Consider the following 23,106-nt stretch of genomic DNA (forward strand, 5'->3'; position numbering starts at 1 on the left):
TACTCCAGGGTGTATGAGTACACAGTGACATTACCTTTGGATGTTGTTGCAGATAAGTAATTTGGTGAATTTCAAGTCTTTCTTTCTGTACAAAAAGCATATATTGCAATTGAAAGTGTTCAACCACAACAGCAATGTTATCTAATGGCACATGCTTTGCCTGGCAAATACACTTCCTTAATGGCGGCAGCAGATGGAAACGGCCAAGTAAGACAGAAGAAAGCAAAGCATGTAATGGAAATGGTTCGGTGCTGCATTTCTGACGTCAAACAGGCTAAATGACAAGACAGTGGCGGAACATTACAAAAGCCGGGAAGGATAAAGGAACCTCATAAATGAGCAGACAGCTCCAGTGGCAATTGTACAACAATGAAAAAATGAGGAAGCTTATTCTGAACCCTGAACACCGAAAGAAATTGAGGTCACCAGCCCTGGTTAAATGTGTTTAATCTGCTGTTTAATGACTTTCTTAATGAATGGATTCCAGTCCGTTCATTTTACACTAGTAATTACAGGTGTGTAATTACATGTTTTAGCCAATTCAATGAAATTTGTAAGCTACAGGCCAACAAATCGTCAAAGCTGTAGTGTGGGACTTCAACTCACCAAACAAGTTCACACAGTGCTGAACAGTTACTGTTTTTATCACTCCACAAACACACACATTGCAATCAGCATTTTTAATCAAAACTTTTATTCTGAAAAGATGAACTTCAACATATAAAACTGTGTGGTGTGGAGGTGTTGCAGGTTCTCTGGACTGTTTGTTCCTCAGACTGAAGCGTCTTTACCAGGAAACATGAAGCTCAAACAAACTTTGCTGTCGTTAAATGTAGAAAAATAAAAAACCTCACAGAGGAAGGAAACCATGGCGTTGTACACGGACTAAAGATGGCCAGTCGACAATCAGGCGTGCCTTGCAGCATTTGTGCGTTTAAAAATCGTCCAAGCAGCAGCGGCGTCTCCGGGGTGCTCTAGTGGCAGCAGCGGTGCAGGAACTTTTTGAAGAAGTTCCTGAACTCGGTGTTGAAGACGGTGTAGATGACGGGGTTGAGAGCGCTGTTGACGTAGCCCAGCCACGTAACTATGCTCATCAGGGCAGGAGGAACGTGGCAGTCCTGACAGCGAGCTCGCATTGTGTGGAGGACAAAGAAGGGAGTCCAGCAAAAGAGGAAGGCACCTTTAGGAGGAGAAGAACAGTATCAGAGATTAGAAAATCCAAGACTGAGCTCTGATAGTCATACTAATATATTATTTGGTAAACCAGCCGATAAAGTATGCCAAAAATGTCAGCACTACATCCAGTCACATTTTACAGTATGCAAGCCAGGAAGCTTCCAGGAACCAAGACCACTACTAGAGTGGTCTTGACCCACAGTACACTCTGTGGCTGAAGTGTACAGACAAGATATAGTATAGTATATGATGGTATTCAGATTTGTTGTATCTCTGAGGTAAGAAAAACAGTAATTCTGTCTGTCTATAGTATTCAAATTTGACTGCAGTACGTGATACAAAGTGCGTGATTTGGACAACACGCGTTTAGCCTAAATTACAGGCCATAAACAGAAAGGAGCAGCTAGCCTAGATCCATCAAACAAATCCACCGTGACATTCCCTTGAAGATGAACAATTGAAGGAAAACCTCAGCAACCTACAGTTTATTCTTCCTTCCTGTCACCCTGCAAACCTACCTCTTACCAGCCTACACTGAGTCTAGATGCTAGGTATCTACAGTCCTTCAGCACGTCCATTTGAATGTTTCCAGGTTTGCATCAATATAGAAAGAACAGAGAGGGCTGAAATTTGAAGATTCTCAGTCATCGAGGTCTGTGAAACACTTGAACCTCGTATACAAAGGTCTGGTAACAGAAAGTTCACTGGCAAAGACAACCCCTTAATTAATGCAAGAAACAGATGGAGGGGCGAGAAGGGTCGAGAGGGTGGATGAAGGGGGCAGAATGTGTGGATGGATAATGGCGAAGGAGCCCAGGGAGTGAGAGTGGGAGCACGTCGCAGGAAGCTTTGGTTCCTGTTTAGAAAGATGGAAAGAAAAGAAAAGAGATGGACGGGGGAGGATGGTGGATGAGAACTGAGACGAACAGAGAGGGAGACGGTTAAGATGTTAAGGCACACCTTTATATGTGGTTTTGAGGGGTGAAGGCTTTGTACTGATGTAAACGTATTCAGGATTACAGAACAAACAAACCCCTGCCATTGGGTCTGATGAGATGAAGAGTTTGAGAAACAGCCCACCTATGCAGCTGCCTATACTTCTCACTCAACTACTTACCTATATGTATAGGGCTACCCTCCTACATACTGTAACTATTTGATGCTTAACATACCAACATTGTGACCATTCTTCTTATCCATCCACCTACCTATAAATCACAGTGCCGACCTCACAGTAATCACCTTTTTTCCACAGTTAACAGTAGGTATATGACAGCTGCATGTATAGAGGAGCTGTCAGAGTCTTCCTGATACATTTAATTCTGTACGCCCTACCCCCAGGCTGCCCCTCTGAACTCTTAGCTGAGCTCATGAAACATTCAGTGAGCTTGATACTTAGACGCATGTCTGACCAAGTCTTACATGATAATTGGATTTCAGATTAAGGTTCAGATTAGCCTCTGTGTGCCAAAGGGAAGCACTTGTACGCATTAGGAGCAAGGCTTGCGGTTATTAATAGGTGGACCATTTCTAACTGATGCATTAGTGCCTCAGAGGAGGCATCAGAGGTGCCAGTGAAGGTGTTCAGGCACCTACAGTCATCCGGCACTGTGGGAGCTTCTGTGCTGCTGACTGACACTTCTTTGGTCATCCTTTTCATCCTTCTCAAGCACAGTTTGGATGTCAACGTCACGCACTTTTGAATTTTCAATGACATATAAGTACTGTTGCTAAAATGCTTTTTATCGCCATCAGATAAGAGACCTATACATGTGTTTATTAGCAGCAGGCTTGACTACTGTCCACCTTAGAAAGCTAAAGTTTCCAGAATGCAGAAGGATGTGGACTGACCAAGACCAGAAGGCGAACACACCTCTCACCTCTCCTAAAGTCTTTTCATTGGTGGCTTGTTATATTAGACTTTAGGATCTATTGACTGACGTTCAAAACACACTCACTAGCCTTCAACTTGTCAGACTTGCTTTTTATGTATACTCCCTCTGAAGTACTTTAAAAACACTTTCTATAGCTTGGCATTCTGTCAATCTCTAGGTTATTATTTTGTTTCATTCCATTTGAATGCAACCAGAACAAGTTCTTCTCAGAACAACTTTGGTTTGGCCTTTAAACACTGTTTACTTTTTTTGTCCGCCTTGAAAGTGCGCAGGTTAAGTTATGCCAGAAGCCATGACTCTTCAGTGGGACTCACACATGTATTGTGGGACCGATGAGACTGTGGCATTCATCAGTGTTACGTTTAAGTAACTGTTACAACACCAATTTGGACTCAGTTAAAACCTGGGCCTGTTTCTAATCCAGCTTTGTTCATTGGGGCTGTTAATAACAGCATTAAGGGGCTGCATCACAGATTTTCCAAATATCTGTCCTTATAATATGAAGTACTGTACACCTTAGTCCCTTCACATTGCCTGTGTTTCAGTCTCTACTTCAAACTAAGGACTGTACTTATTTTTCATAATCCACGTCCACGGAGGCAATTGTAGCAGCATGAGGAGTATGTTCTTTAGCCATTTCTACTAAATAGACAAACGTGTTTAGGATATAATAACTTTCCATTTGCAAAACTGCTCTTTATTGGAAATATACTGACCCACAACCACAGGAAGCACCTTCATAGCCTTCCTCTCCCGGCTGTTGATTTTGGCTCTCTTCCGTCTGCGAGGCTCAGGATTGAACTTGATCTCAGCAAAGCTCACTGTTGGCACTGGGCAGTTCTTGTAGTCCGATGATTGAAAGGGTTGGTCGGGGGATCGGACGGTGGACGGCTCATCTGGAGAGTCCGTCGCTTCCCGCTCTATGATGGGTGGCAACGGCGGTGGCAGGGAGGCCAGTGGAGGCAGGGAGGCAGCGGCTTCCTGCAGCTTGCGGCAGGCCTGGATGCTGTTCTTCAGCTTGGCCTTGCGCGCCTCCTCCCAGCGTCGCAGGCCACGGAACATGCCGCAGTACAACAGCAGCATGATGGGACAGGGAATGAAGAAGGAGCACACGGACGAGTAAACAACATAGTCGTTGTTCTCCAGTTTACACTCACTGGGGTCACGCCCCGGCACATTGTTGATTCCAAAAATGACGGGCGAGGCCACGGCCAATGCCAGGATCCATGTGGCTGAAAGCAGCACCGTCTGCCGCAGGTCCACGTGTTTCCTGTTGTAGTTGAGAGGGATCAACACGGCGATGAACCTGCAACAGGACAGAGAGATCTCACAGGTTATTCCTAGAAATTTTATTCATGATATAATGTTTCACTTTGGATTTTTCTTCTTAAAATTATTTTGGACCCTTACAGGGATGTGCAGTCAGGATAGACAAACCAAGCAACTCTATAGGGTTCCCGTGAAATAAGAGAAAGAAAGTGGGGCACCACATGTCTACCTTTTTGCATATATTGCAGTGACAACAATAACCCCCCTTAAACCTTGACAATAAATCTATCTATCTAAAATATTCCACAATCCCCCTTGGGGCCCCTTCTCTCTGTATGCTGAATTCTGCTACTATGGACTGTCTATGTTCAGTAACTTTGGTATGAACTGCGCACTATGTGCGTGTCAACTCAATGTGTCTCTCTACAGTTAGAGCTCAACCAGTCAGAGAACTATTTTTTTCCTGAAGGTGTAGGTGGTGGGCAAAGGTCATTGTGCCGAAAGGGTTCATCCTCTGGGGACCAAGATCACAATTAAAGTCAGGCATGTTAGGTAAAACACTGATAATCATAAATATTATTTTCTTTTGATTATCATTACTATGGTACCCATTCATAACAGAGCAATTTCTATCTTCTGCTGCGTCTACTGTACACTTTTCATAAATCTCCTCTCAAGGGTAATAAAGACTATGTTGGCTCGTAAAACATAAATTCAGGAAGTGTCTGAAACCCAAATGCTTCATCCCTCTAGGGAACATGCATTTTTCATGAGAACTTCGTGAGGTGTCTCTTGCACTGACACTGTGAACTCAGAGTGGCAGTGATTCACCACAGATTCCACCCAACATGTAAATTCCTGTTCGTCATAGTAACAAAATCTGTAATGTTGAAATTTGTTAAAATCGCTATATTATGAACATGCGCTGTACATTAATCATTTATTTCACTTCAGTTATACTTAATAAGTTTAATAGCATAAGTATAATAATAATAATAATAATAAGTATATAATATTATTATTATAAATATTATTTAATAAAAGGTGCTTCAGGTGCTTCGTAATAAAGAAGGAGTAGTACATAATACTTTTAAAAAGAGAAGGAATGTAGGATAATTCACGTTATAAAATAATAATGATAAAATAATTATTTCATAACATATTGTTAGCCTGAGCCTGTAGACTGAGCTCAGCGTTATATTTTTACTTTTTTTCTGTTATAATAAATCTGCACCCTGGCATCCAGTGGCAGAATCAGAGCACTCTTAACGTTTCTTCAGATGTGATTCCCAAATGAATCACATACACAGACCTATTTTTTTACAGAGCTGAAATTTCCCTTGGAAAATCTGAGCAGGATCAAATCAAAGCTGGAACTAACAACATTAATGACACTAGAATCCAGCAATTACTGCAGCGCAGCAGTTAATAGTGTAATTATAACTGCTTTTCCTACTGCCGCTGAGTGTGTGACTTCAAGATCCCTTCAAGTCCACGGCTAGCCATGCTTCTGTATTATTAAAACTTAATCTGTATTACTAAATATTATATTGCCTCTGATAAAGCTTTATACTGTACCAAAAAAACTGTCTCATTATGCAGTTATTAGTAATCCTGTAGGAATACCCGTTTCCAGAGAATATCTACAAGATGAAGCACAAGAGACAGAGGAGCAGTTGTGTTGGTTGTAACTGTAACTGACTGGTTGTAGGACTATCCAACCTCACATATTTTTTTCCCTCTGTATCAGTTGAAACGTGCCCAATAATGAAGTCACTGTTAACCAGACTCAGTTCACACTTGCTATTTCTCTTTGGTTTAAAACTGCTTCTATACCTGATTGAATGTTCTTCACTACAAATATCTTGAATGATGACTGTTCTGTTTTCTCACTCAAAACCAACTGACATAGAAAAATATTCTAATCATGTCAAGGTTTCATGACCAAGGGTGGACTTTGTCTTGGTCAAATCCTGCATCTCACCATTTTTTTTCAGTGCAATGACACAATCTATTCAAGACAGTTACACTGCATCCTCAGGTCTGTAACACATGCCCCATGATCCACTCTACATTAAATCCAGGCAGTGGTCTCTACTGTACACGACCCTGATTGGACACACCACCAGTCATCACGCTAAACTCCTCTCCAGCAACATGTCCATCCTCCAGTCTACCTACACCCTTCGTACACTCCGGTATAATTCAAAACACAACCCTTTCCCGAGACTAACCAGCTGCTAGCTGTAGCTTCATTTGTAATGGAGTGGTATATCGATCTTCTTACTCCTTTCACTTTCTAGCAGGAAATCACTTCATTCAAAGCTCTGGCTTAAGGTTCATCTCAGCCCTTGAGCCCCTGGTTTAAAGCCAGTGTTTCATGCAGCAATGACAGCAAGTGGCCTGAGAGACCAGAAGATTTACTTCCTCATCTTGTGGATATCAGCAGTGGGTGGACTCCTGCAGATTCCCAGGACTGGTTTCTTGTTCAGTCTCTTGAATTATTTAGACTCTGTCATACAGTTAAACCTCTAAATGCTGCTTCAAAATCCTTTGGGTCATCGCCATTAGTCAATATTAGCCTCACTGCTCCCTATCGGTCTGTAATGTAATCCCATTTTCTGGAGTCAGGACATCAGATTTGAAGAGCAGTCTGGGTTTTCAGCTCAGAGTTTCATCCTTCAACATCAGCCAAGAGTTCAGATAATCTCATTGAGTCAAACTAACGAGCACAGAACAAAGCTGATGGTTCATCAACCCAGGCACATCCTTCATTTCTGGACTGTTGAATTGTTCCTGCTGCTCAGATTTTTCTTCTTTTGGAGCTTTTACAGGAATCAGACAAAAGGTCGTCATCATATTTCCACATCAGTGTGACTTGTGGTATAACTGTTTGAGTCCACGTCCTCCAGATGGAGACAGAACTGTGTCCTTTGTGCATCCTGACAGACATCGGGGGTTCTGGTTTGATTGATCAGCGGCGTGTTCCTCAACGACCCTGACGTGAGGCCGATTTAAACTCTAGTTGTGACACCGAATCTCTGAGTTATGGCTTATCTTTGACCTCTTACTTTTAATCAACTGCACAGCATCTTGTCTGACATTCTCACAGGAGGTCAAGGCCATTTTTTATTTATTTTAGTTTTTTACTGCAGAGCTGTTACTGAATCTTCAGATTACAGTGAGTCAGAGTATGAAGATGAATTGTAATGGCATTGGTGATTGTCTAGTCAGACCCTGAGGTTAACATTTCTACACATTTTGTGAAATACCTTGTTTCATAAAATCTGATCCAGGTATCTATTTACATAAATCCCACTGACTTTTGATGATCACTTGACTTTTCTACTATCACGGCTCTACACGAAAACACTGATCATAAGCTGCAACTGCATGAGCCTCAGACTGCCCCTAAAGTGAAACCTTGGTGCATCCATTTTTATTTCCAGTCTACGTTGACAGCATGTCAGCACGGCGGCGCAACTTCACAGAATTGCTAGCAGGGTAGCGTGGTTTTGTTTGATAAAATGTATCTGTCTTCAGTGAAAAATTGTTGAATTTGTATTCCTATAGATGCGAACAAGAAAAAAAAAGGAGAGAAAAAAACTACAGGAACGTTTTCAAGTACTTGTTGTGTTCTTGCAGTGTGGCCTCACACTGTTCAGTGTTCAGGAGAACACTGACCTGTCGATGCTGATGGCGCAGAGGTTGAAGATGGAGGCAGTGCACAGCATCACGTCCATGGTCATCAAGCCATCACAGAGGGTGGTGCTGAGGGTCCACACACCATCATGGAACTGAAACACAGAAACACAGTACATTTACTCGTACTCATACTGTACTTAATCGACATTGGCAAAAATACAGTTGTGGCATCATCAGGAAAATTAACTTGATGTGTCACTGCATGCAGTCTTTTGACTACAACTATATCCTGAAATCCAAAGGGCTCTTGTGATGATTAATGAAAGAAGAAAGTGTTAAAGTTTTTACACAAATTTATTTCTGTATTTTACGAATTGTGTCTTTCTACACATTGTGAGGGATGACAAGTGTTTTTTTAAGTTAAGATGTCTGCAACCACTTGTTTTTTTTGCCAGTCTTCTTCTTGTCCTTCATCTTATTATTTCCTTGTAATGTCCTTATAAATCATTTAATAGATAAAGTATACGATCCTCTTAAACAATGAAAAAGTAAAAAGTCATGCACAATATATAGCAACAAATACGAAAAAAATACATTTCACAGGATGCAATCTACTTATTAAATTAGTGAATTAATTAATCTGATACACATAGACACAAAAATGCTGTATATCATTGCAAAAAATAATTTAGGGCTTAATTTCATTAAGAGATTTAGGGAGAAATGGTTTGTTACTGAAACTGTTCCATCTAAAATTCCCTTAACTCGCTCTCTATAACGTCATTTTTAATATTTAATAAGGTGTGAAAGGGGAAATGGAATGCAAAAAGTCAGAGTACTCAAACTTGTATTCACACTCTGTATCAGTGGCAGAATGTAACTTTACTCGAACAGCACTTTGAAAGAACTTTAATGTTCACAAATAGCAACATATACTACTTATATATAAGTATATATGCATGTGTGTTATTTCCACTGATTAGGCCTAACATTACAACCACCTTCCTAATACTGTGCAGGTCTCCCCAGTGTCTCCAAAACAGTTGTGACTCATCAGAGAATGGACATGGGTCTTCTGAGGGTGTCCCGTGTTGTTAGTGGGGTCTTTGGGTCCTATGGGTTGAGGCCTCTGTTGATCATCTCACAGATGGAGTGTCATAAGGAGTGTCATTGCTATGGGATATCTGGTCTGGTCTAGGTGGGTGGTGCATGTCTAAGTCACGTCCACGTGAATCCCAGGTATAACAGTTTCTGATCAGCACGCATACATGTATACTACTTATAAAGGCAATCAGAATAAAAGCAAACTTCTCTGAGAGGGAAAAGAAGGCAGGACAATCTGATGAATGTATAAATAGACAAATGAAGAATGTCTCAGCTACAACACAGACTCATTGTTTTCAATGTTTTTATTTTGTAATATTGTGGGGCACTTCAGCTGACCTCTGGACTGGGATGAAAGCCAACCTCAGGAGGAATGTACATACTGTCTATGCTGTTGTTCTCTGGGCTCTCATACACAAAGACTCTGAGAATGTACGAGGACAAACAGTGAGTTAAGTCAAGTTGGATTTCATGGATGAAAAGTGAACACAAAGGGAAGTTTGAGTGTCATTTGCTGCTGTGACATTAGGTCAATCTGAAGCTGATGGGTGACGTCACGGAAGGGGTGGGGCTACTGTATAAGAGGGCAAGGCTTCTCCTGAAGGTCAGCTGGAGTTTAAAGCCTACATTTAAAGGGCCAGTGCACTCCACTGTTAACATGTTGCTCCCCTGCAGGATCCAGGCAGGAGTTTAGAAACACTGAGGTCCCATAAGAAAGTGAAGCAGACCTCAGTGAACAAATAAAAACCTAGAAGATGTAAAGCAACTATTTATATTAAAAAAGGAATTATAAAACTACGAAATATACGATAGAAACACATAGGAATGGTATGAATTAATATATATAAATAATACTCTATGTAAAATTAAGAAAAAGAAAGACAAAATAAAATAAAATAAATATAATAAATGATATCTATAAATAATATTAAATAAATTAAAATAATAAATAAACTAAAAAATATTGTAATTAATAGTGTAAATGTTGTTACTCACAAATAAACAGTTAAATAGAAATAGAAACAAGTTAAATAATCACTTTAACATATAATCAAATCTATAAATTAAAAAATTAAATAAGCATAGATAAAAAAAAATAATTCATCCTGTTTTTTCTTAAGACCCTCACAGCATCTGGTGTAGAGCTATGTGTTCCTCTCAAACAACCATTTTCCAGTTAACAGCTTCCTTTTCTGTGTGATTTTAGTAAAACAGATTTTTTTCATGACAATAAAAAATGGTTTAATTATTTTAATGCCACTATATGTTTATGCTGAATAACATGTCACTGAATAAGCTTTATGTAGGAACTTTTGCAGCGTTTATTAAATACAGGCCCCTCCACCTCCAGCTTCTTTACCAGGTCAAACCCAGCCCGGCCCAGCCCAGCCCGGCCCCTCCAAACATCCTGCCACGAACCTGCCTTGTGTCGCATAGAAACACCACTCTGAACTTTCAGCTTTTTCCTCCATTTATTACACTCTACACCTGCTGCCACAATATTCTCTCTTTCTGACATATTTTCAGACATTCAGTGTGGCATACTGTCGGGACAACCACAAACAACTGGACATGGAGGGAGACGTGGATTTGAGGAGTGGTGTGTTTGCTATAACTGAAGGTTTTCCTGAAGAGTAGAGTTTGGGTGTTTTTGAAACAACTTTATCATGTTCTGATGAGGAATCTTTTGCAGTACTGTGTGTTGAGTTGGCTCTTTAATTCATCCATTCATTATCTGTAATGTATCTGGAGCCCATCCCAGACACTGGGCAAGAGGCCGGGTACATCTTTTAGGGATCACCAGTCAGGTCGCCAATCTGTCACATGCCGAACACAAAGAGACAAGAAAACAGTCCTGCTCACATGTACGCCTTTGGTCAATTTAGAATCAACAATTAACCTAACAACCATGTCGTAGAACTGTGGAGGAAGTCGGAGCACCCAGATGGCTCAGTTGGAAAGGGGGGTTCGCCCTTTCTTGCTGTGAGGTGTCAGTGTTAACCAGTAGACCACTATGCAGCCCGGCTCTTTAGTTAATAGGAGTTTTCTTAAATGCAAACAGATAAAACATTTTCTTCTGCTGGAGAAATGAAAATGCTCAGCGTTTTTTCTATTTGATTTCATACTTTTAATATTCATTGGTGAGAAAAGGAAAACCAAACCTGAAATGTGAGAACAAACGCTCACTAGACCTTGATCACCGGATGAGCTGCAAATCACTTTGGAGTGTCAACATGTTCCATTGTTTCTCTGCAGCAGACAAGTCCTTTACTTTTATGAACACTTACTAAGAATTGCATAACATTATGATATGTAATAAATAAATTGGTGTTTATTAAACCTATTGTGTAGCATGTTTGACTTATCTATTTGGCCAGATCTCTAATTCACCATTAATTCATGGACATGAACCTTCTGAGTGTGTCTTGTGGTGTCTGGCAACAAGATGCTGTAAGTGTAGGTGTTTGGGTCCTATAGGTTGAGGGGAGGGTCCCCCCCTGGATCATCCCACAGATACTTTATCAGTTTGGGATCTAGTGAATTTGGAGGCCAGGTCAACACAGGTGTCTGGATTTTAAAAACCAACTCTGATGTATTAAGAGTCTTAATGGTTTATAAGCTGTTGTGAGGTGCAAACCTCTGTTACTCTTAACCCTTAAACCCCTTTAAAGCGAGCAGATGAAGCATTGACTACATGTTAATGTATTCCATTCTAATACTCGTCCATTAATTAATGGAAGGGGCTGGTGTTGCTGCAGATCTGGTGAGCAAAGAACAATGATAACCTCAGTCTAATGTAAGATTGCCTCATTAATAACTAGCTCCGGCTAATTGATGGGACAATAAAGCAGAGAGTGATGCACACTCAATGTGATAATTAGGCTGTTTAAAGTAGTTCTTAATGTGGTCTCTAATCTTAATAGCCATGATAATAATCTTTAATTAAAATGAGCATTAATGCATTTGTAATATATTTAGACCACCTGTGTACTTTAATGGAAAATACATTAAGAATCTAATTATTTCTTTCTATTTCTTAAGGTCCTTTCAAACAAAAGCAGCGTTCTTCTTATTCAAATGATTTGACAAATTGAATCTTACCACCTTATCCCTTCATGGGGCACCCATTGATATACTGGGAAATTCTAAATTTCAGCACTAGACTGTTATCATAACACATCAGAAGACTGTTTTACTTTCGTGAAATTTTTCAGAAGATTTTAATTTTCTTGTAGAAAATCAAGGTTAACGAGTCATCATAAATGGCTCCTGGCCCTTAAGTGGTAAACAAATGTAAACATGTATTTAGACTATTAAAACAGAAGTGATGCTTCAGGCACTTGTCAACATTATCGCATTACACAACTTCTTCATGGTGCCTAATAAATTTGTTGCTCACATGCATAGGTGGACCTAGCACACCACATCTGACCCTGATTTCACCTGATGTTTGTTCTCTGACTGGCTGAATGAAAACCACATGCTTCTAAACCTCACTGAGAGGCACAGGGATGCAACTTTAAATGTTGTGAAGTTACCAAATGTTGTTCCAAGTAGGGCCACATAAAGGGTTAATCTAGCTAAATGAAAGCATTTTTTTTTTTTTTTTTTTTGCAGCGGTGTCTATATTAAATAAATGTTTTTAATCAGTCAGTCAGTATGCGCACATTTTAAGGAGTTCTGCCTCCAACAAGGATTTAAATAAGAAAGGAAAAAGTTGCTCTTGTAGTGACCCGGCATCTGGACTAAAGACTCCCAATAACACTTTACTTCTGGGCCTTTCCATACACCAGCACCATGCACAACATTCCATCTCTATCCAAAGCAAGTGTTCCTGGGGGGGAACTCACCTCTGAGTAGACGAAGAGCGGCAGAACGAGCACCGCGAGCATCAGATCCGCCACCGCGAGACTGACGATGAAGTAGTTGGTGGTGGTTTTCAGCGCCTTCTCGGTGAAGACGCTCAGACAGACCAGCATATTCCCGCAGATGATCACCACAATAAGTAGCACCCCGAACAGCAGTGCCAGCAGGTTGTACCCCGTCGCGCCCTCCGCCACCGCTTCCCCAGCCGCCGCCGCCGCCGCCGCGCTCAGGTTGGCAGCCATCTCCGCCGCGGCTCCACCGTCGGTCCGTACCGGTCCGAGGCACAGCAGCGCGGCCAGCGGACTCTCATGAAGGCTTGGCCAGACTCTGGCTCCCGCTTTGTCGTCTCATTTGATGTCACAGAGAACCGACCACAGACTAGCAGGTTTTACCGAGGAGCTCCAGCGCGCTCCGGTGCGCACTTTACGCAAGAATCCTCCGCGTAAAATAGAAGAGTCAGAATATTCAGGTATTTACAAAGTTAATATATAACTAAATCTAAAATATGAGATAAAGTCGCGTCCTTGGGCAAAGATCATTGTCTATGGAGAAAAAGTCTCAATAAAAACAGTCTAAGTTTGACCAAAGACGCTCCAAATAAAATCTTCAAATCATTAGATGTTCATAAGAAACCCCGCATTTTCTCTGTTAAACACTATGAGGACCACCCGGACAGCGATAAATATCTGGGGCTAGTTCACAGCTCCTGTAGAAGTTTACCTGCAGCCTGCAAAAAGGCCACCGGGCCAAATTAGCCAATTAAAGCCGCTTAGGAGCTGCGCTTTACGGTGTCCTTCAGCCCTTGAGCTCCAGCACGATACGCAGTTCGTTCATCTGTCTGTCTGTCATCAGTGCCCGCGCGTGTGCGTGGGGCAGCACACTGAAAAAAATATCCACAAGTCTACCGGTTATTGACTTCAGCATGAATAATACGTAAGAGCTGAAGACCAACAATTACTATTACCACTAATAAATGTATGATAATTAGAGTCATTGCTTTAAGGCATTTTTCACTAGACATTATTTTGCTCAGTATGGACTAAAATCTCACTGTTTAGACTTAAATTAGAAAGATACATGTTTAAGTAGCTTCATACAAGCTCTAAGTACATATTCTTGTTATCTATAACATTTGGCATTATCAAGACTAATAACATTCTGTATATTATGTGAGGGCCAGTGTGCTGTCAGTGCCCCCATTAAATTAGGAAAAGTCATATGAAGAGGAAAAAAAAAGATGTAATTTAGAGATGTTAAGTATTGAATGGAGTCAAATTGATTCCAAAGATAATAGGAGCATTAACTGAAAGTAGCCTCAACATAAACAATCACCAAGCACATTATCAGGAAGGACATATAAGCCTGCTTTGACCTGCAATTAGCCAGTCAGCCAACCAAGTAGCAGTAGTGCAATGAATCAGAATCATCAGCATGATGAGTGGCATCTCATACCTCAAGAGTGGGAAAGAAGTAAAAACAAGGAAGAACAACAAAAAAAATATATACTTTTTCTTGATGTACTTGTTAGGAACTGTTTAGAGAAATAAAATGAACACATCCTTTTAAATTGAATCTGAGTTTGTTTAGTGTAGTATTCATTAGACTGAATTGAAGTTGTGAACAGAAGGCTCTTGCTGCTCTCTGAAGCTGTGCTAGAAACAGATATGCAACTGTCCGCATTTTCTAATATAAATATGTGTTGTGTTCAGGATGCAGGCACAATGCAGGCAGCAATTATCAGAAACCACGCTCAGAGTAATGAAAACAGTGTTTTCTATGCGCAACCATTCAGGTGATACAGGACTGTCAGAGACGCACATCAGCATTGGGCTGCTTGATTTCACAGGACTCATTTTAATTTGATGAGATGACAAAAACATCAGCTTTGCCCACGTTTGTTTCATTTCCCTGATCTGATTTCATCTGATTGCATGAGGCTGTGGTACTAACAAATGCATGTATTTCTCTTCCAGAGAACACAAGACATAATCAGACTATTACACAATGGGAATACAGATGCAGCATACAGTAGCTAAGATGAAAAGCCACAAACAGTAAGTCATGGAAAAACATCATGATGAATGATGATGATTTAAACTCTCCAAGGGTTTTGAAAAGCTGTAGCTTGAGGACCGACTGCAGTTCATTCCATTTAAAAGGTGCAAAAACAACAGTTTTGACAGGGTTAGTGGGGATAAATAAAGGACATCTAAGGTTAACTTGTGTTTAGTCACTAACAAATTCAATCTGAGTAAAGATATGAGGTAGTCTGGAAGATTTAACAGTACATATACACTTTATTTATTTTACTTTAGATTCATATCATGAGATAAATGTTAATTCCTGTGCATGAAGTCCATCCAATTGTGTATAATATCAAAGAACATCTCCACAATCCAAAGTGCCCAGAAGAATAAATCACAAATGACTGCAGAATATTTTTTCTATAGTTTTAAAAAGACAGAGAGCCTTTAGTTTTTGGTATGAAGTGTTGGATGCGTAAGTAACTAAACCCATTATTTTTCTCATTCCTGCAGTTAAAATCGGAAGATAACGAGAAAGAATCAAGTGAATGTGATTCACTACCTTTACTAATCCTACAAGCCAAAATAAGACTGAGCCTATAATTTTTAAAGAAAAAGGTGTTGGACAACTGAGGTGAATGAAGTTATTTATGTACAGTAAATAGTGACGGACCAAGGAAAGAGCCCTGTGGCACTCCATTACTGATGGCTTGACTGAGCACCATCTGATTCCTCTCTGTACAATATGAGATGGATCAACTGAGGGAAGTTTTTATACTGAATGTTGTTTGTTGTGTAGGAGTTTATGACAAAAAATATCAAATGGCGTTTTTAGAAATCAGTTAAAAGAGGAGTTTTTTTTTTTTTTAATTCCAGGTGGAAACATCAACATCTACTGGAACTGCAGTTATTATAGTGCTGCTCACACTCTGTAGTTCACAGGAAACAGGAAATTGAATTATGTACTAGCACCAGTTTGATGTTTTTGTTGTTTATCATCAACAATTTCATGTCCTTCACTTTTATTCTCTTCCAGTCCCTACAATGCAGGTTTTACTGAATGAATCTCTCTGCTGCCACCTGCTAGCCACCTTCATACATTACAGCAAGAAAAAAAAAGCAAGTATCATTTGTGCCACTCAAAGGATGGATGGGTTTTAAATTTATATATATATATATATATATATATATATATATACATATATAGGGCAACAGGGCAGACAGACAACAGTTCCCAATTTAGAATCACCAGGCATTTATCTGCAAATGCCAGATAATGTCATATAATCCTGCTAAATAAGAAAATGTCCGAGACCATTAAAATGTACTTGGTTAAATACCATAGCTAGCAAAGAAGCAGTACATTTATAATTTTATGTGGTTATGCTAATGTATCCCTTTTCAGTTAATGTAAACACTGTGGCTCTCAACACTTTGTTTATTGTTGAGGTCTGAGTGGGTTATGGTGTTGTTCCGGACTGAATGATACTCAACTATGTGACAAAATCCTGAATAACAGCTTTGTAAAAGTAATGTTGTACTTGACTGGGTTAGAAATTAAAATACAAAAGCAAGATATTTCAATGAAAACATGACATATTTAACATACTGTATCCAATTAATTATTTGTATTGTAATATTTATTTTTTCATTTGAATCACAGGATGTCAGCAGCATATACAGTAAACCAAGTCCATTTTAGGTACATTGCTGTCTTCTCTGCAGTCCTGGGTCTCAGTGGTGTGTTCTGTCCAGTTCTCCGACTAAAATTAGGGGTAGAAGTTATTTTCAATGAAAAAATGCCTTGTCTTCTATGTAATTTTGTCACTTTGCGGACCAGATTACACCCTCTGGTGGGCCGATTTGACCGACTTGGCCCACCAGGGCCATATGTATGACACCTGTGCAATAAACTAAATTTAATATACTACTTTATATACTGCTGTCCTTGCATAGCCAAATACTGTATATACACCCTTGAAAAATAACTTCCACCTCAATCATCCTAGCCAAGCATCACAAAATAGCATTTAAACCATTATGAATACATCAAATGAAACTGTTGCCACTTTAATGTAACACTTTTGTTAGGAGGATTTCACTTTGGATCCCTCACTGGTTCTTTAAGGCTGAATAAGATTAACCAGTTAACTGAAGTTAACTTTGTGCTTAGTCTGAGGCTTTTGCAGCTTGTTCCAAAGACAGTCGCGGTCAGGATGTCGTCAGTCATCTAGGCAGCTGACTAGGAAATGAGGTCTGAGCAGGGTCAGCATGGGACTACGGGGGGCCCCTGCCAGGCAGTATGCTTCATCCGCACTGACGCCGAGGGAGCGCAGCGTCAACAGGGCGCTGCCGCAGCTTTCCCTGCCACCATGTGACGTGAGTAGGGCGATGTTGAGAGGACTGTCGAACATGCCGAACCTCTGTCGCATCTCTCCCAGCTGAGCTGAGAAGCTCTGTGTAAAAAGCACCTCAGTATCACAAAAAAGTAAAGATGGCATACAGTACTACAAGGATGTTGCTGTTTGTACCTGAGCAGCCTGTCTGCTCTCTGGCGCTGGCTCAGCATCAGGCCAGATGACGGCGTCCCCACAGAACAGAACTCTGAGCTGTTCTGATGGACAGGAGGCTGTGTACTCTCCTAGCAGCGCCGCGAGAATACCTGCACCAATTATAAGGAGGAACATTCACCTCCTGACATTACAGTCACTTAGAAATATCATCAGACTGAGTATCTTAGAAATGCAAAGTCTGACATTTTCAGGCTATCAGAAATAGATGTGATGAAGGTCAAACAGTTGAGAATGGAGTTGTGACATTTCTTCAGTCCAGACTGAAAAAAATCTCATCAGCTACTAATGAAACTAACAAACGTTGTGAAACATTGTACAAGCATCACACAGAATCATCAATTGTCCTTAATGCATTTAGAAAACAGAGATAGCACACAATTAATACCGTCACCTCAAGTCTGGATTAGTGCAACTCTCTCCTTCCCGGTCTCCCGTCCCTCCATAAGCTCCAACTGGTTCAAAACTGTGCTGCACGAATTATCACCATCCTACAACAACTTCACTGGCTACCGGTCACAAAGGATTCAATTCAAAATCCTTTCAGCCACTCTGCTCCCAAGCTCTGGAACTCTTTATCCTCCGACATCCGTAATATTGACTCTCTCCCTGTTTTCAAAACCAGACTCAAAACTCACCTGTTTAGAATCGCTTACTCACTCCACCACCCTACTTCTCCCTTCTTCATTTCCAAAGTTTTATTCATACTGTTTTATTAAAATGTTCATTTTCTGTTTGTTAATGTTTGAATGTTGCTTATTGTATGTAACTTGTATTTGGATGTTTGAATGCTGTTTTATGTGTCCATTGATGTTTTTTCTTTTCTGTAAGGTGTCCTTGGGTGACTTGAAAGACGCTTCCTAAAAACTTTAGTTTTTAGCTCAAAGTAGTGTGTATATATATATATACATATATATATATATGTACACACATACACATATATATACCCCTGCGACCCTGCTGGAGCTGGGGGTAAATTTAACCCAACAAGGTAGTTAACCCAACAAGCATGTCTTTGGAGGTGGGAGGAAGCCAGAGTACCTGGAGAAAACCCACACAGACACAGGGAGAACAGAAAGGACAGAGCTGGGCTCAACCTGAACCTTCTCGCTGGGAGGCAGGGCATCTCTCAATTAACAGTCTGCAATCATTGTCATGCCACTCTAGCATCATGCAACTCCTCCAATGTTACTCCTTAAAACTGTCCAGGTCCGACTTAAAAAACGTAATCAAGTGCTCTCTAATGACAGTCCAGTTCTTTTAGGACTGAGGTTGCCTTTCCCATTGACAGTAGGTCTAAAAAGTCCTTCAGCCAATTATGTTACTTATATCAATCTGGCTTGCCTATCTTACAGTTCACAAGCATCGTCCTCTTCACAGAAAAGCTAGAGCAATGATCTGTTGAATAATTTTTGCAAGGATATTTTCCACTCTACTTCCCCGTAAACGTACAACAGGACAATGAGGAATGTGAACATCCAATATAACATTGAAAATTGGTCGACCACTGGGCAGAACCACAGTAACTGCATAAAAGTACCAAGCTCACCATGGCAGTGCCAGCACAGTTCAGAGACATTTGGGTCCATTTTTTCCCCCTGACTTTTCTGAATTGTCAGTGGCATCAGTCACATGACTGTAATGAATGACAGAGGAATTAAAGTTCCTGACCTTTCTTTGACACCTGCAACGCCTCGTTGCTGTCTGTTGACAGGAAGAGCTGCACTTTATTTTTCAGTAGACTCTCAGTAAAGTCCTCCTCACTGGAAAAACAGAATCTGCTGACTTCAAGACCTGCAACAGAGCAGCGATGACATGACAACAGGAAGCCACTGCAATCTGACTCCTGACGATTAAAGATACATTACCGTAATGTCTGGTGCTGCTGGTGATGTGGGAGCTCTGCTGCTGTTGCTGGCTGTCGGTGGTGATCAGAACCACGTCAAACAGCAGAGACTCGGCGGGATTTTTCTCCAGCAGGCGCTCGTTCACTTTCTGCAGCGCCTGCAGCAAACAACAGAGACAGAAATTCACTTAAGATCTAAATTTTTACTGACATTTTCTATGTTTTAATGTCTATGTCTGTCCATATATTCTATTAGACAGTATTTTATTACTTTTCTATTATATCGACCTATCACATCAGTTCCAGCTAAAGGAATAAATAAAAACATTCACAAATATATGCAGTTGCTTTACCTTTTGCATCCTTTTCTGTGTTGCTGATTTAATTTTTAATCGAATAAATTGGCATTTTTTTCCATTAATCTACATCCAGCAAGCCATAATTTTGGCCATGTTTTTTTTCCGTTTATGATTGCAAATTAATTTAAAATCTAGTAAATGGTAACTATTTGGAGCATTTGCTTTCGCCTAACTTTTGTCAGAGGCATCCTGCTTGCTTTGATGATCCTTGAGAACTTAACTGGACTCCACCAGCTTCATGTAAAATGTCGAGAAGGTGTTTGGTCACGGAGCAGCAAACAAGAAACTAACAATCTCTCTACCAGAACTTCAGACATCCTCTGGAAAGATGGGAAAACCTGCTAGAATGAAATGCTCTGGTAATCAGGCCTACATGGTAAAACATCTAGAAAGAAGCACCCGACAGACTGTTAGGAGTTTGTATCAGATATTAATAATAATTATTCTCTCCTTATAGTGGTACATGGTGGTGGCAGAGTCATGCTATGTGGATGTTTCTCAACAGCACAGAGGTCTCTAAAGAAAACCTGCTCTGGAAAAAAAATGCTCAGATTTAGGCGTGCAAAGCTTAGACTTAGGTTCAGGTACTCAAACAGGTCATTTGTTAAGAAGCGTTTTCAGGTGCAAACTAATCCACATTTGATGCTCTAGTGATTATTTGGGGCAGCAGGATGGTGTATGTGAGGGTCCAAATAAAGTGCAGTGTTAGTATTTATAGTAATAAAGGTACACGTCACACAGTGAAGCTCAAGTATGTGGCACACTGATGTATTTCAGCAGATTTTGGAGCTAACAATCACAGTGGGAACTACACATGAAGAAACCATCTACCTAACGTTTCTGTATCTCACAAAGATATGGCAGGTGCAACCAAAATTCTTGTTGGTCTTCCGCAGTAGTGGCTTCTTCACGGCAATTTGAACCCCAAAGGCCTGACTCATGCATGTTTAGATATGTCCACACCACCTACACAGTGTGAAAAATTCATGTGGGCTCTAATCTTAGATGTTACTAATTTGGTATTTTATTTGTTTCTGAGGTTAGTAACTCTCATGAACTTATAATTTGCAGCAGAGGAAACTCTTGGCCTCCCTTTCCTTGTGAGAGCCAGTCTTACCACAGCATTGGATGGTTGTTGATACCAATTAATTTTCTGACTGATCTTCATGTCTAAAAGTCATTTTGGACTGTTATTTCCCTTAGTTGAGTGGTTCTTGTCTTTATATGGATTAGAACAGCAGATGAATAGCATTATTCACTGTGGAACTCTATACCAAATTTTTAGAAGAAAAAACATTGATTGAGAAGGTGTGTTAGACCTTTTGACTGATAATATATTCACCTACTCACATTTAACACAATAAATAGTTTTAACAATTAAACTGTTGATGATGCTGCTATCTCACCTGCAGCAGTGGAAAGGCGACGCCTACTTCGTACACGCCATCGTCGGTCCTGGCTCCCGAGTCAAAGACTGCATGAAACGTTACAGCCACCACCACTGCATGCTCAGCATCTTTCTGCAGAGGAGACACAGAACCTACAGCTTTATCTGAGCTCAATGTTATTGCAGGAAGGCCTGTGGAGTCTGCTCTTGAGAGAGCCTTGAGCAAGATTATTCACACAGTTTTTTTCTCAGATTAATTCAGTGGCAGAAAAGTACACCATTTGCCTCTAAATTGTAGTAATTGTAATATAAATACTCAAGCATTTCAGTTTAGTACACTCAAGTACAGTAAAAGAGTAAATAATACTCAAACCTGGTGTCTACAGATAAAGATAGATGACGTTATTTGTTTTTTGGGTTTTTTGTTTTTTTGTATATGTGAAAACACCATGCACCTACAGTGGATGTGGAATTACTTTGCTGGATTCCTGAATTATGTCTCTACACTGCTTGTAACCTTCTGAATTCCTGAATAACTGAATCCCTACTACGAAAAAAAAAAAAAAAAAACCTTTCAACTTGAGCATTACCGGAGCTCACTGATGAATGAAGTATTTCACAGTTAATCAATGACTTATGTTGTGTTTTAAATCGGTGAGCTCCAGTGCCATCGATTTGGCATAAACTGGAGCCACTTGAACACAATCTTAACTGTATTAAGCCTCACCCTGACGGGAAGTTTGAAAGTTTAAAGCAGGTGTCTTCAATGTATTTGGAGAGATTGATGGAGAGATTAAGTAGGGACCCCCTACCTACTATATGTGTTGTATATTTAACTCAGCCTAGTGCAAATTATAAATATACATTATTATTATGATTCTGCATTCAATATAAAGCTATTCAAATAATACACAGGTTCAGTTTTTGTTCAAGTGACAAGTGATCCATTTTGGCGTCAGTATTAGACTGAGCAAGCTGCACTGTTAGCTTCTCTTCTGCTAATATTGCAGCATGCCTCTGGGATTTTACCTGGGAACTGAATAGGCTCTCTGAACCTAACAGACAGCGTGTAATATGCGGCCTTGTCATTGGCTGAGCAGCGATAGGGGCGGGTCCTACTGTTTACAGGAGGTTTGACAGGTCTAGCGTGGCGCTCTGTGTGAAACGTGGCTGCTGAGGCAGCTGCTGTATTGTTGAACGGGTGTGTTGACAAAACACCTCCTTTTATCTCTTTACTAAAATATGTTGATTCGTGTCAATGTGTATTTAAAGAAATTTAAATTTGTGGGGTAAAACCTATAAAATACATAAAAATATCTAATCAACCAAGATTTTGTGACGAACCTGGAGTACCTCCGTGGACCCCCTAGGGGTCGTGGACCCCCTATTGAAGACCTATGGTTTAAAGCATAGACTGTAGACTGTGACTCTTGATTTAAAGGGTTTAAATCTATTTAATATATGGCTTGTTTGGAGTAACAAATATGTGTATTTGATATATATATATATATATATATATATATATATATATATATATTATATATATATATATATATATATATATATATATATATATGTGTGTGTGTAGAACAGAGGATTCAAAAGAATTTGTGATGTATGTCAAAGTTGGGTGTGGATGTTTTTATAGGCGTGTCATTACATGCCTCACTCTTCTTGGATAAGAGCCAGTACCGGAGATGGTGTACGCCTATTTTAGATAGGCTGTATTGAAATGTTTCATGCGCGCCTTACCTGCTGCACGTCGGTATTCTGGACCGTGGAGACCATGCTGCACCTCTGCCGGTTGTAACAGGCTGCTCTATAGACCTGTTCACCGTCACTGATACAAACACTCAAACTAATTCACTAAGTGCCTCCACAAACAAACCAGAAACACAGCACTGTCTGTTTTGGTTCCGCTTTCCGTAGCTACTCTGACGTTCACTTTAAGAACGTAGCGTGAG

General features: G+C 40.2%; 2 protein-coding genes across 2 annotated transcripts; both read right to left on the reverse strand.

Annotated features, from left to right (window-relative positions):
* Nucleotides 1-399: 399 nt before the first annotated feature.
* On the reverse strand, nt 400-13,757 carry LOC125015014 (D(4) dopamine receptor-like). Its single transcript, XM_047596636.1, has 4 exons — nt 12,941-13,757; nt 8,025-8,137; nt 3,788-4,377; nt 400-1,180 (listed from the first exon to the last, which is right to left on the reverse strand). The coding sequence occupies exons 1-4, from the start codon at nt 13,196-13,198 to the stop codon at nt 975-977; spliced, it is 1,167 nt and encodes a 388-aa protein (XP_047452592.1). The 5' UTR covers nt 13,199-13,757; the 3' UTR covers nt 400-974.
* Nucleotides 13,758-15,233: 1,476 nt separating this feature from the next.
* On the reverse strand, nt 15,234-23,076 carry LOC125014658 (cytosolic 5'-nucleotidase 1A). Its single transcript, XM_047595909.1, has 6 exons — nt 22,895-23,076; nt 21,162-21,275; nt 19,419-19,554; nt 19,222-19,344; nt 17,512-17,642; nt 15,234-17,436 (listed from the first exon to the last, which is right to left on the reverse strand). Exons 1-6 carry the CDS (start codon nt 22,928-22,930, stop codon nt 17,203-17,205), a joined length of 774 nt encoding a protein of 257 aa, XP_047451865.1. The 5' UTR covers nt 22,931-23,076; the 3' UTR covers nt 15,234-17,202.
* Nucleotides 23,077-23,106: the final 30 nt, after the last annotated feature.

Source organism: Mugil cephalus, chromosome 10 (genome assembly GCF_022458985.1).
Source record: "Mugil cephalus isolate CIBA_MC_2020 chromosome 10, CIBA_Mcephalus_1.1, whole genome shotgun sequence".
Lineage (NCBI taxonomy): Eukaryota > Metazoa > Chordata > Actinopteri > Mugiliformes > Mugilidae > Mugil > Mugil cephalus.

What these genes read in the sequence shown, in the direction of transcription:
- LOC125015014 (XM_047596636.1), bottom strand. Translation starts at nt 13,198, where the DNA reads ATGGCTGCCAACCTGAGCGCGGCGGCGGCGGCGGCGGCTGGGGAAGCG. An exon ending in CGCTCTTCGTCTACTCAGAG is followed by an intron (nt 8,138 to 12,940) that starts GTGAGTTCCCCC and finishes TCTGTGTTTCAG; the next exon opens with TTCCATGATGGTGTGTGGAC. An exon ending in TGCGCCATCAGCATCGACAG is followed by an intron (nt 4,378 to 8,024) that starts GTCAGTGTTCTC and finishes GTCCTGTTGCAG; the next exon opens with GTTCATCGCCGTGTTGATCC.
- LOC125014658 (XM_047595909.1), bottom strand. Translation starts at nt 22,930, where the DNA reads ATGGTCTCCACGGTCCAGAATACCGACGTGCAGCAG. An exon ending in TCGCCTTTCCACTGCTGCAG is followed by an intron (nt 19,555 to 21,161) that starts GTGAGATAGCAG and finishes TGTTTGCTGCAG; the next exon opens with GCGCTGCAGAAAGTGAACGA. An exon ending in AGAGCAGACAGGCTGCTCAG is followed by an intron (nt 17,437 to 17,511) that starts GTACAAACAGCA and finishes CTTTTTACACAG; the next exon opens with AGCTTCTCAGCTCAGCTGGG.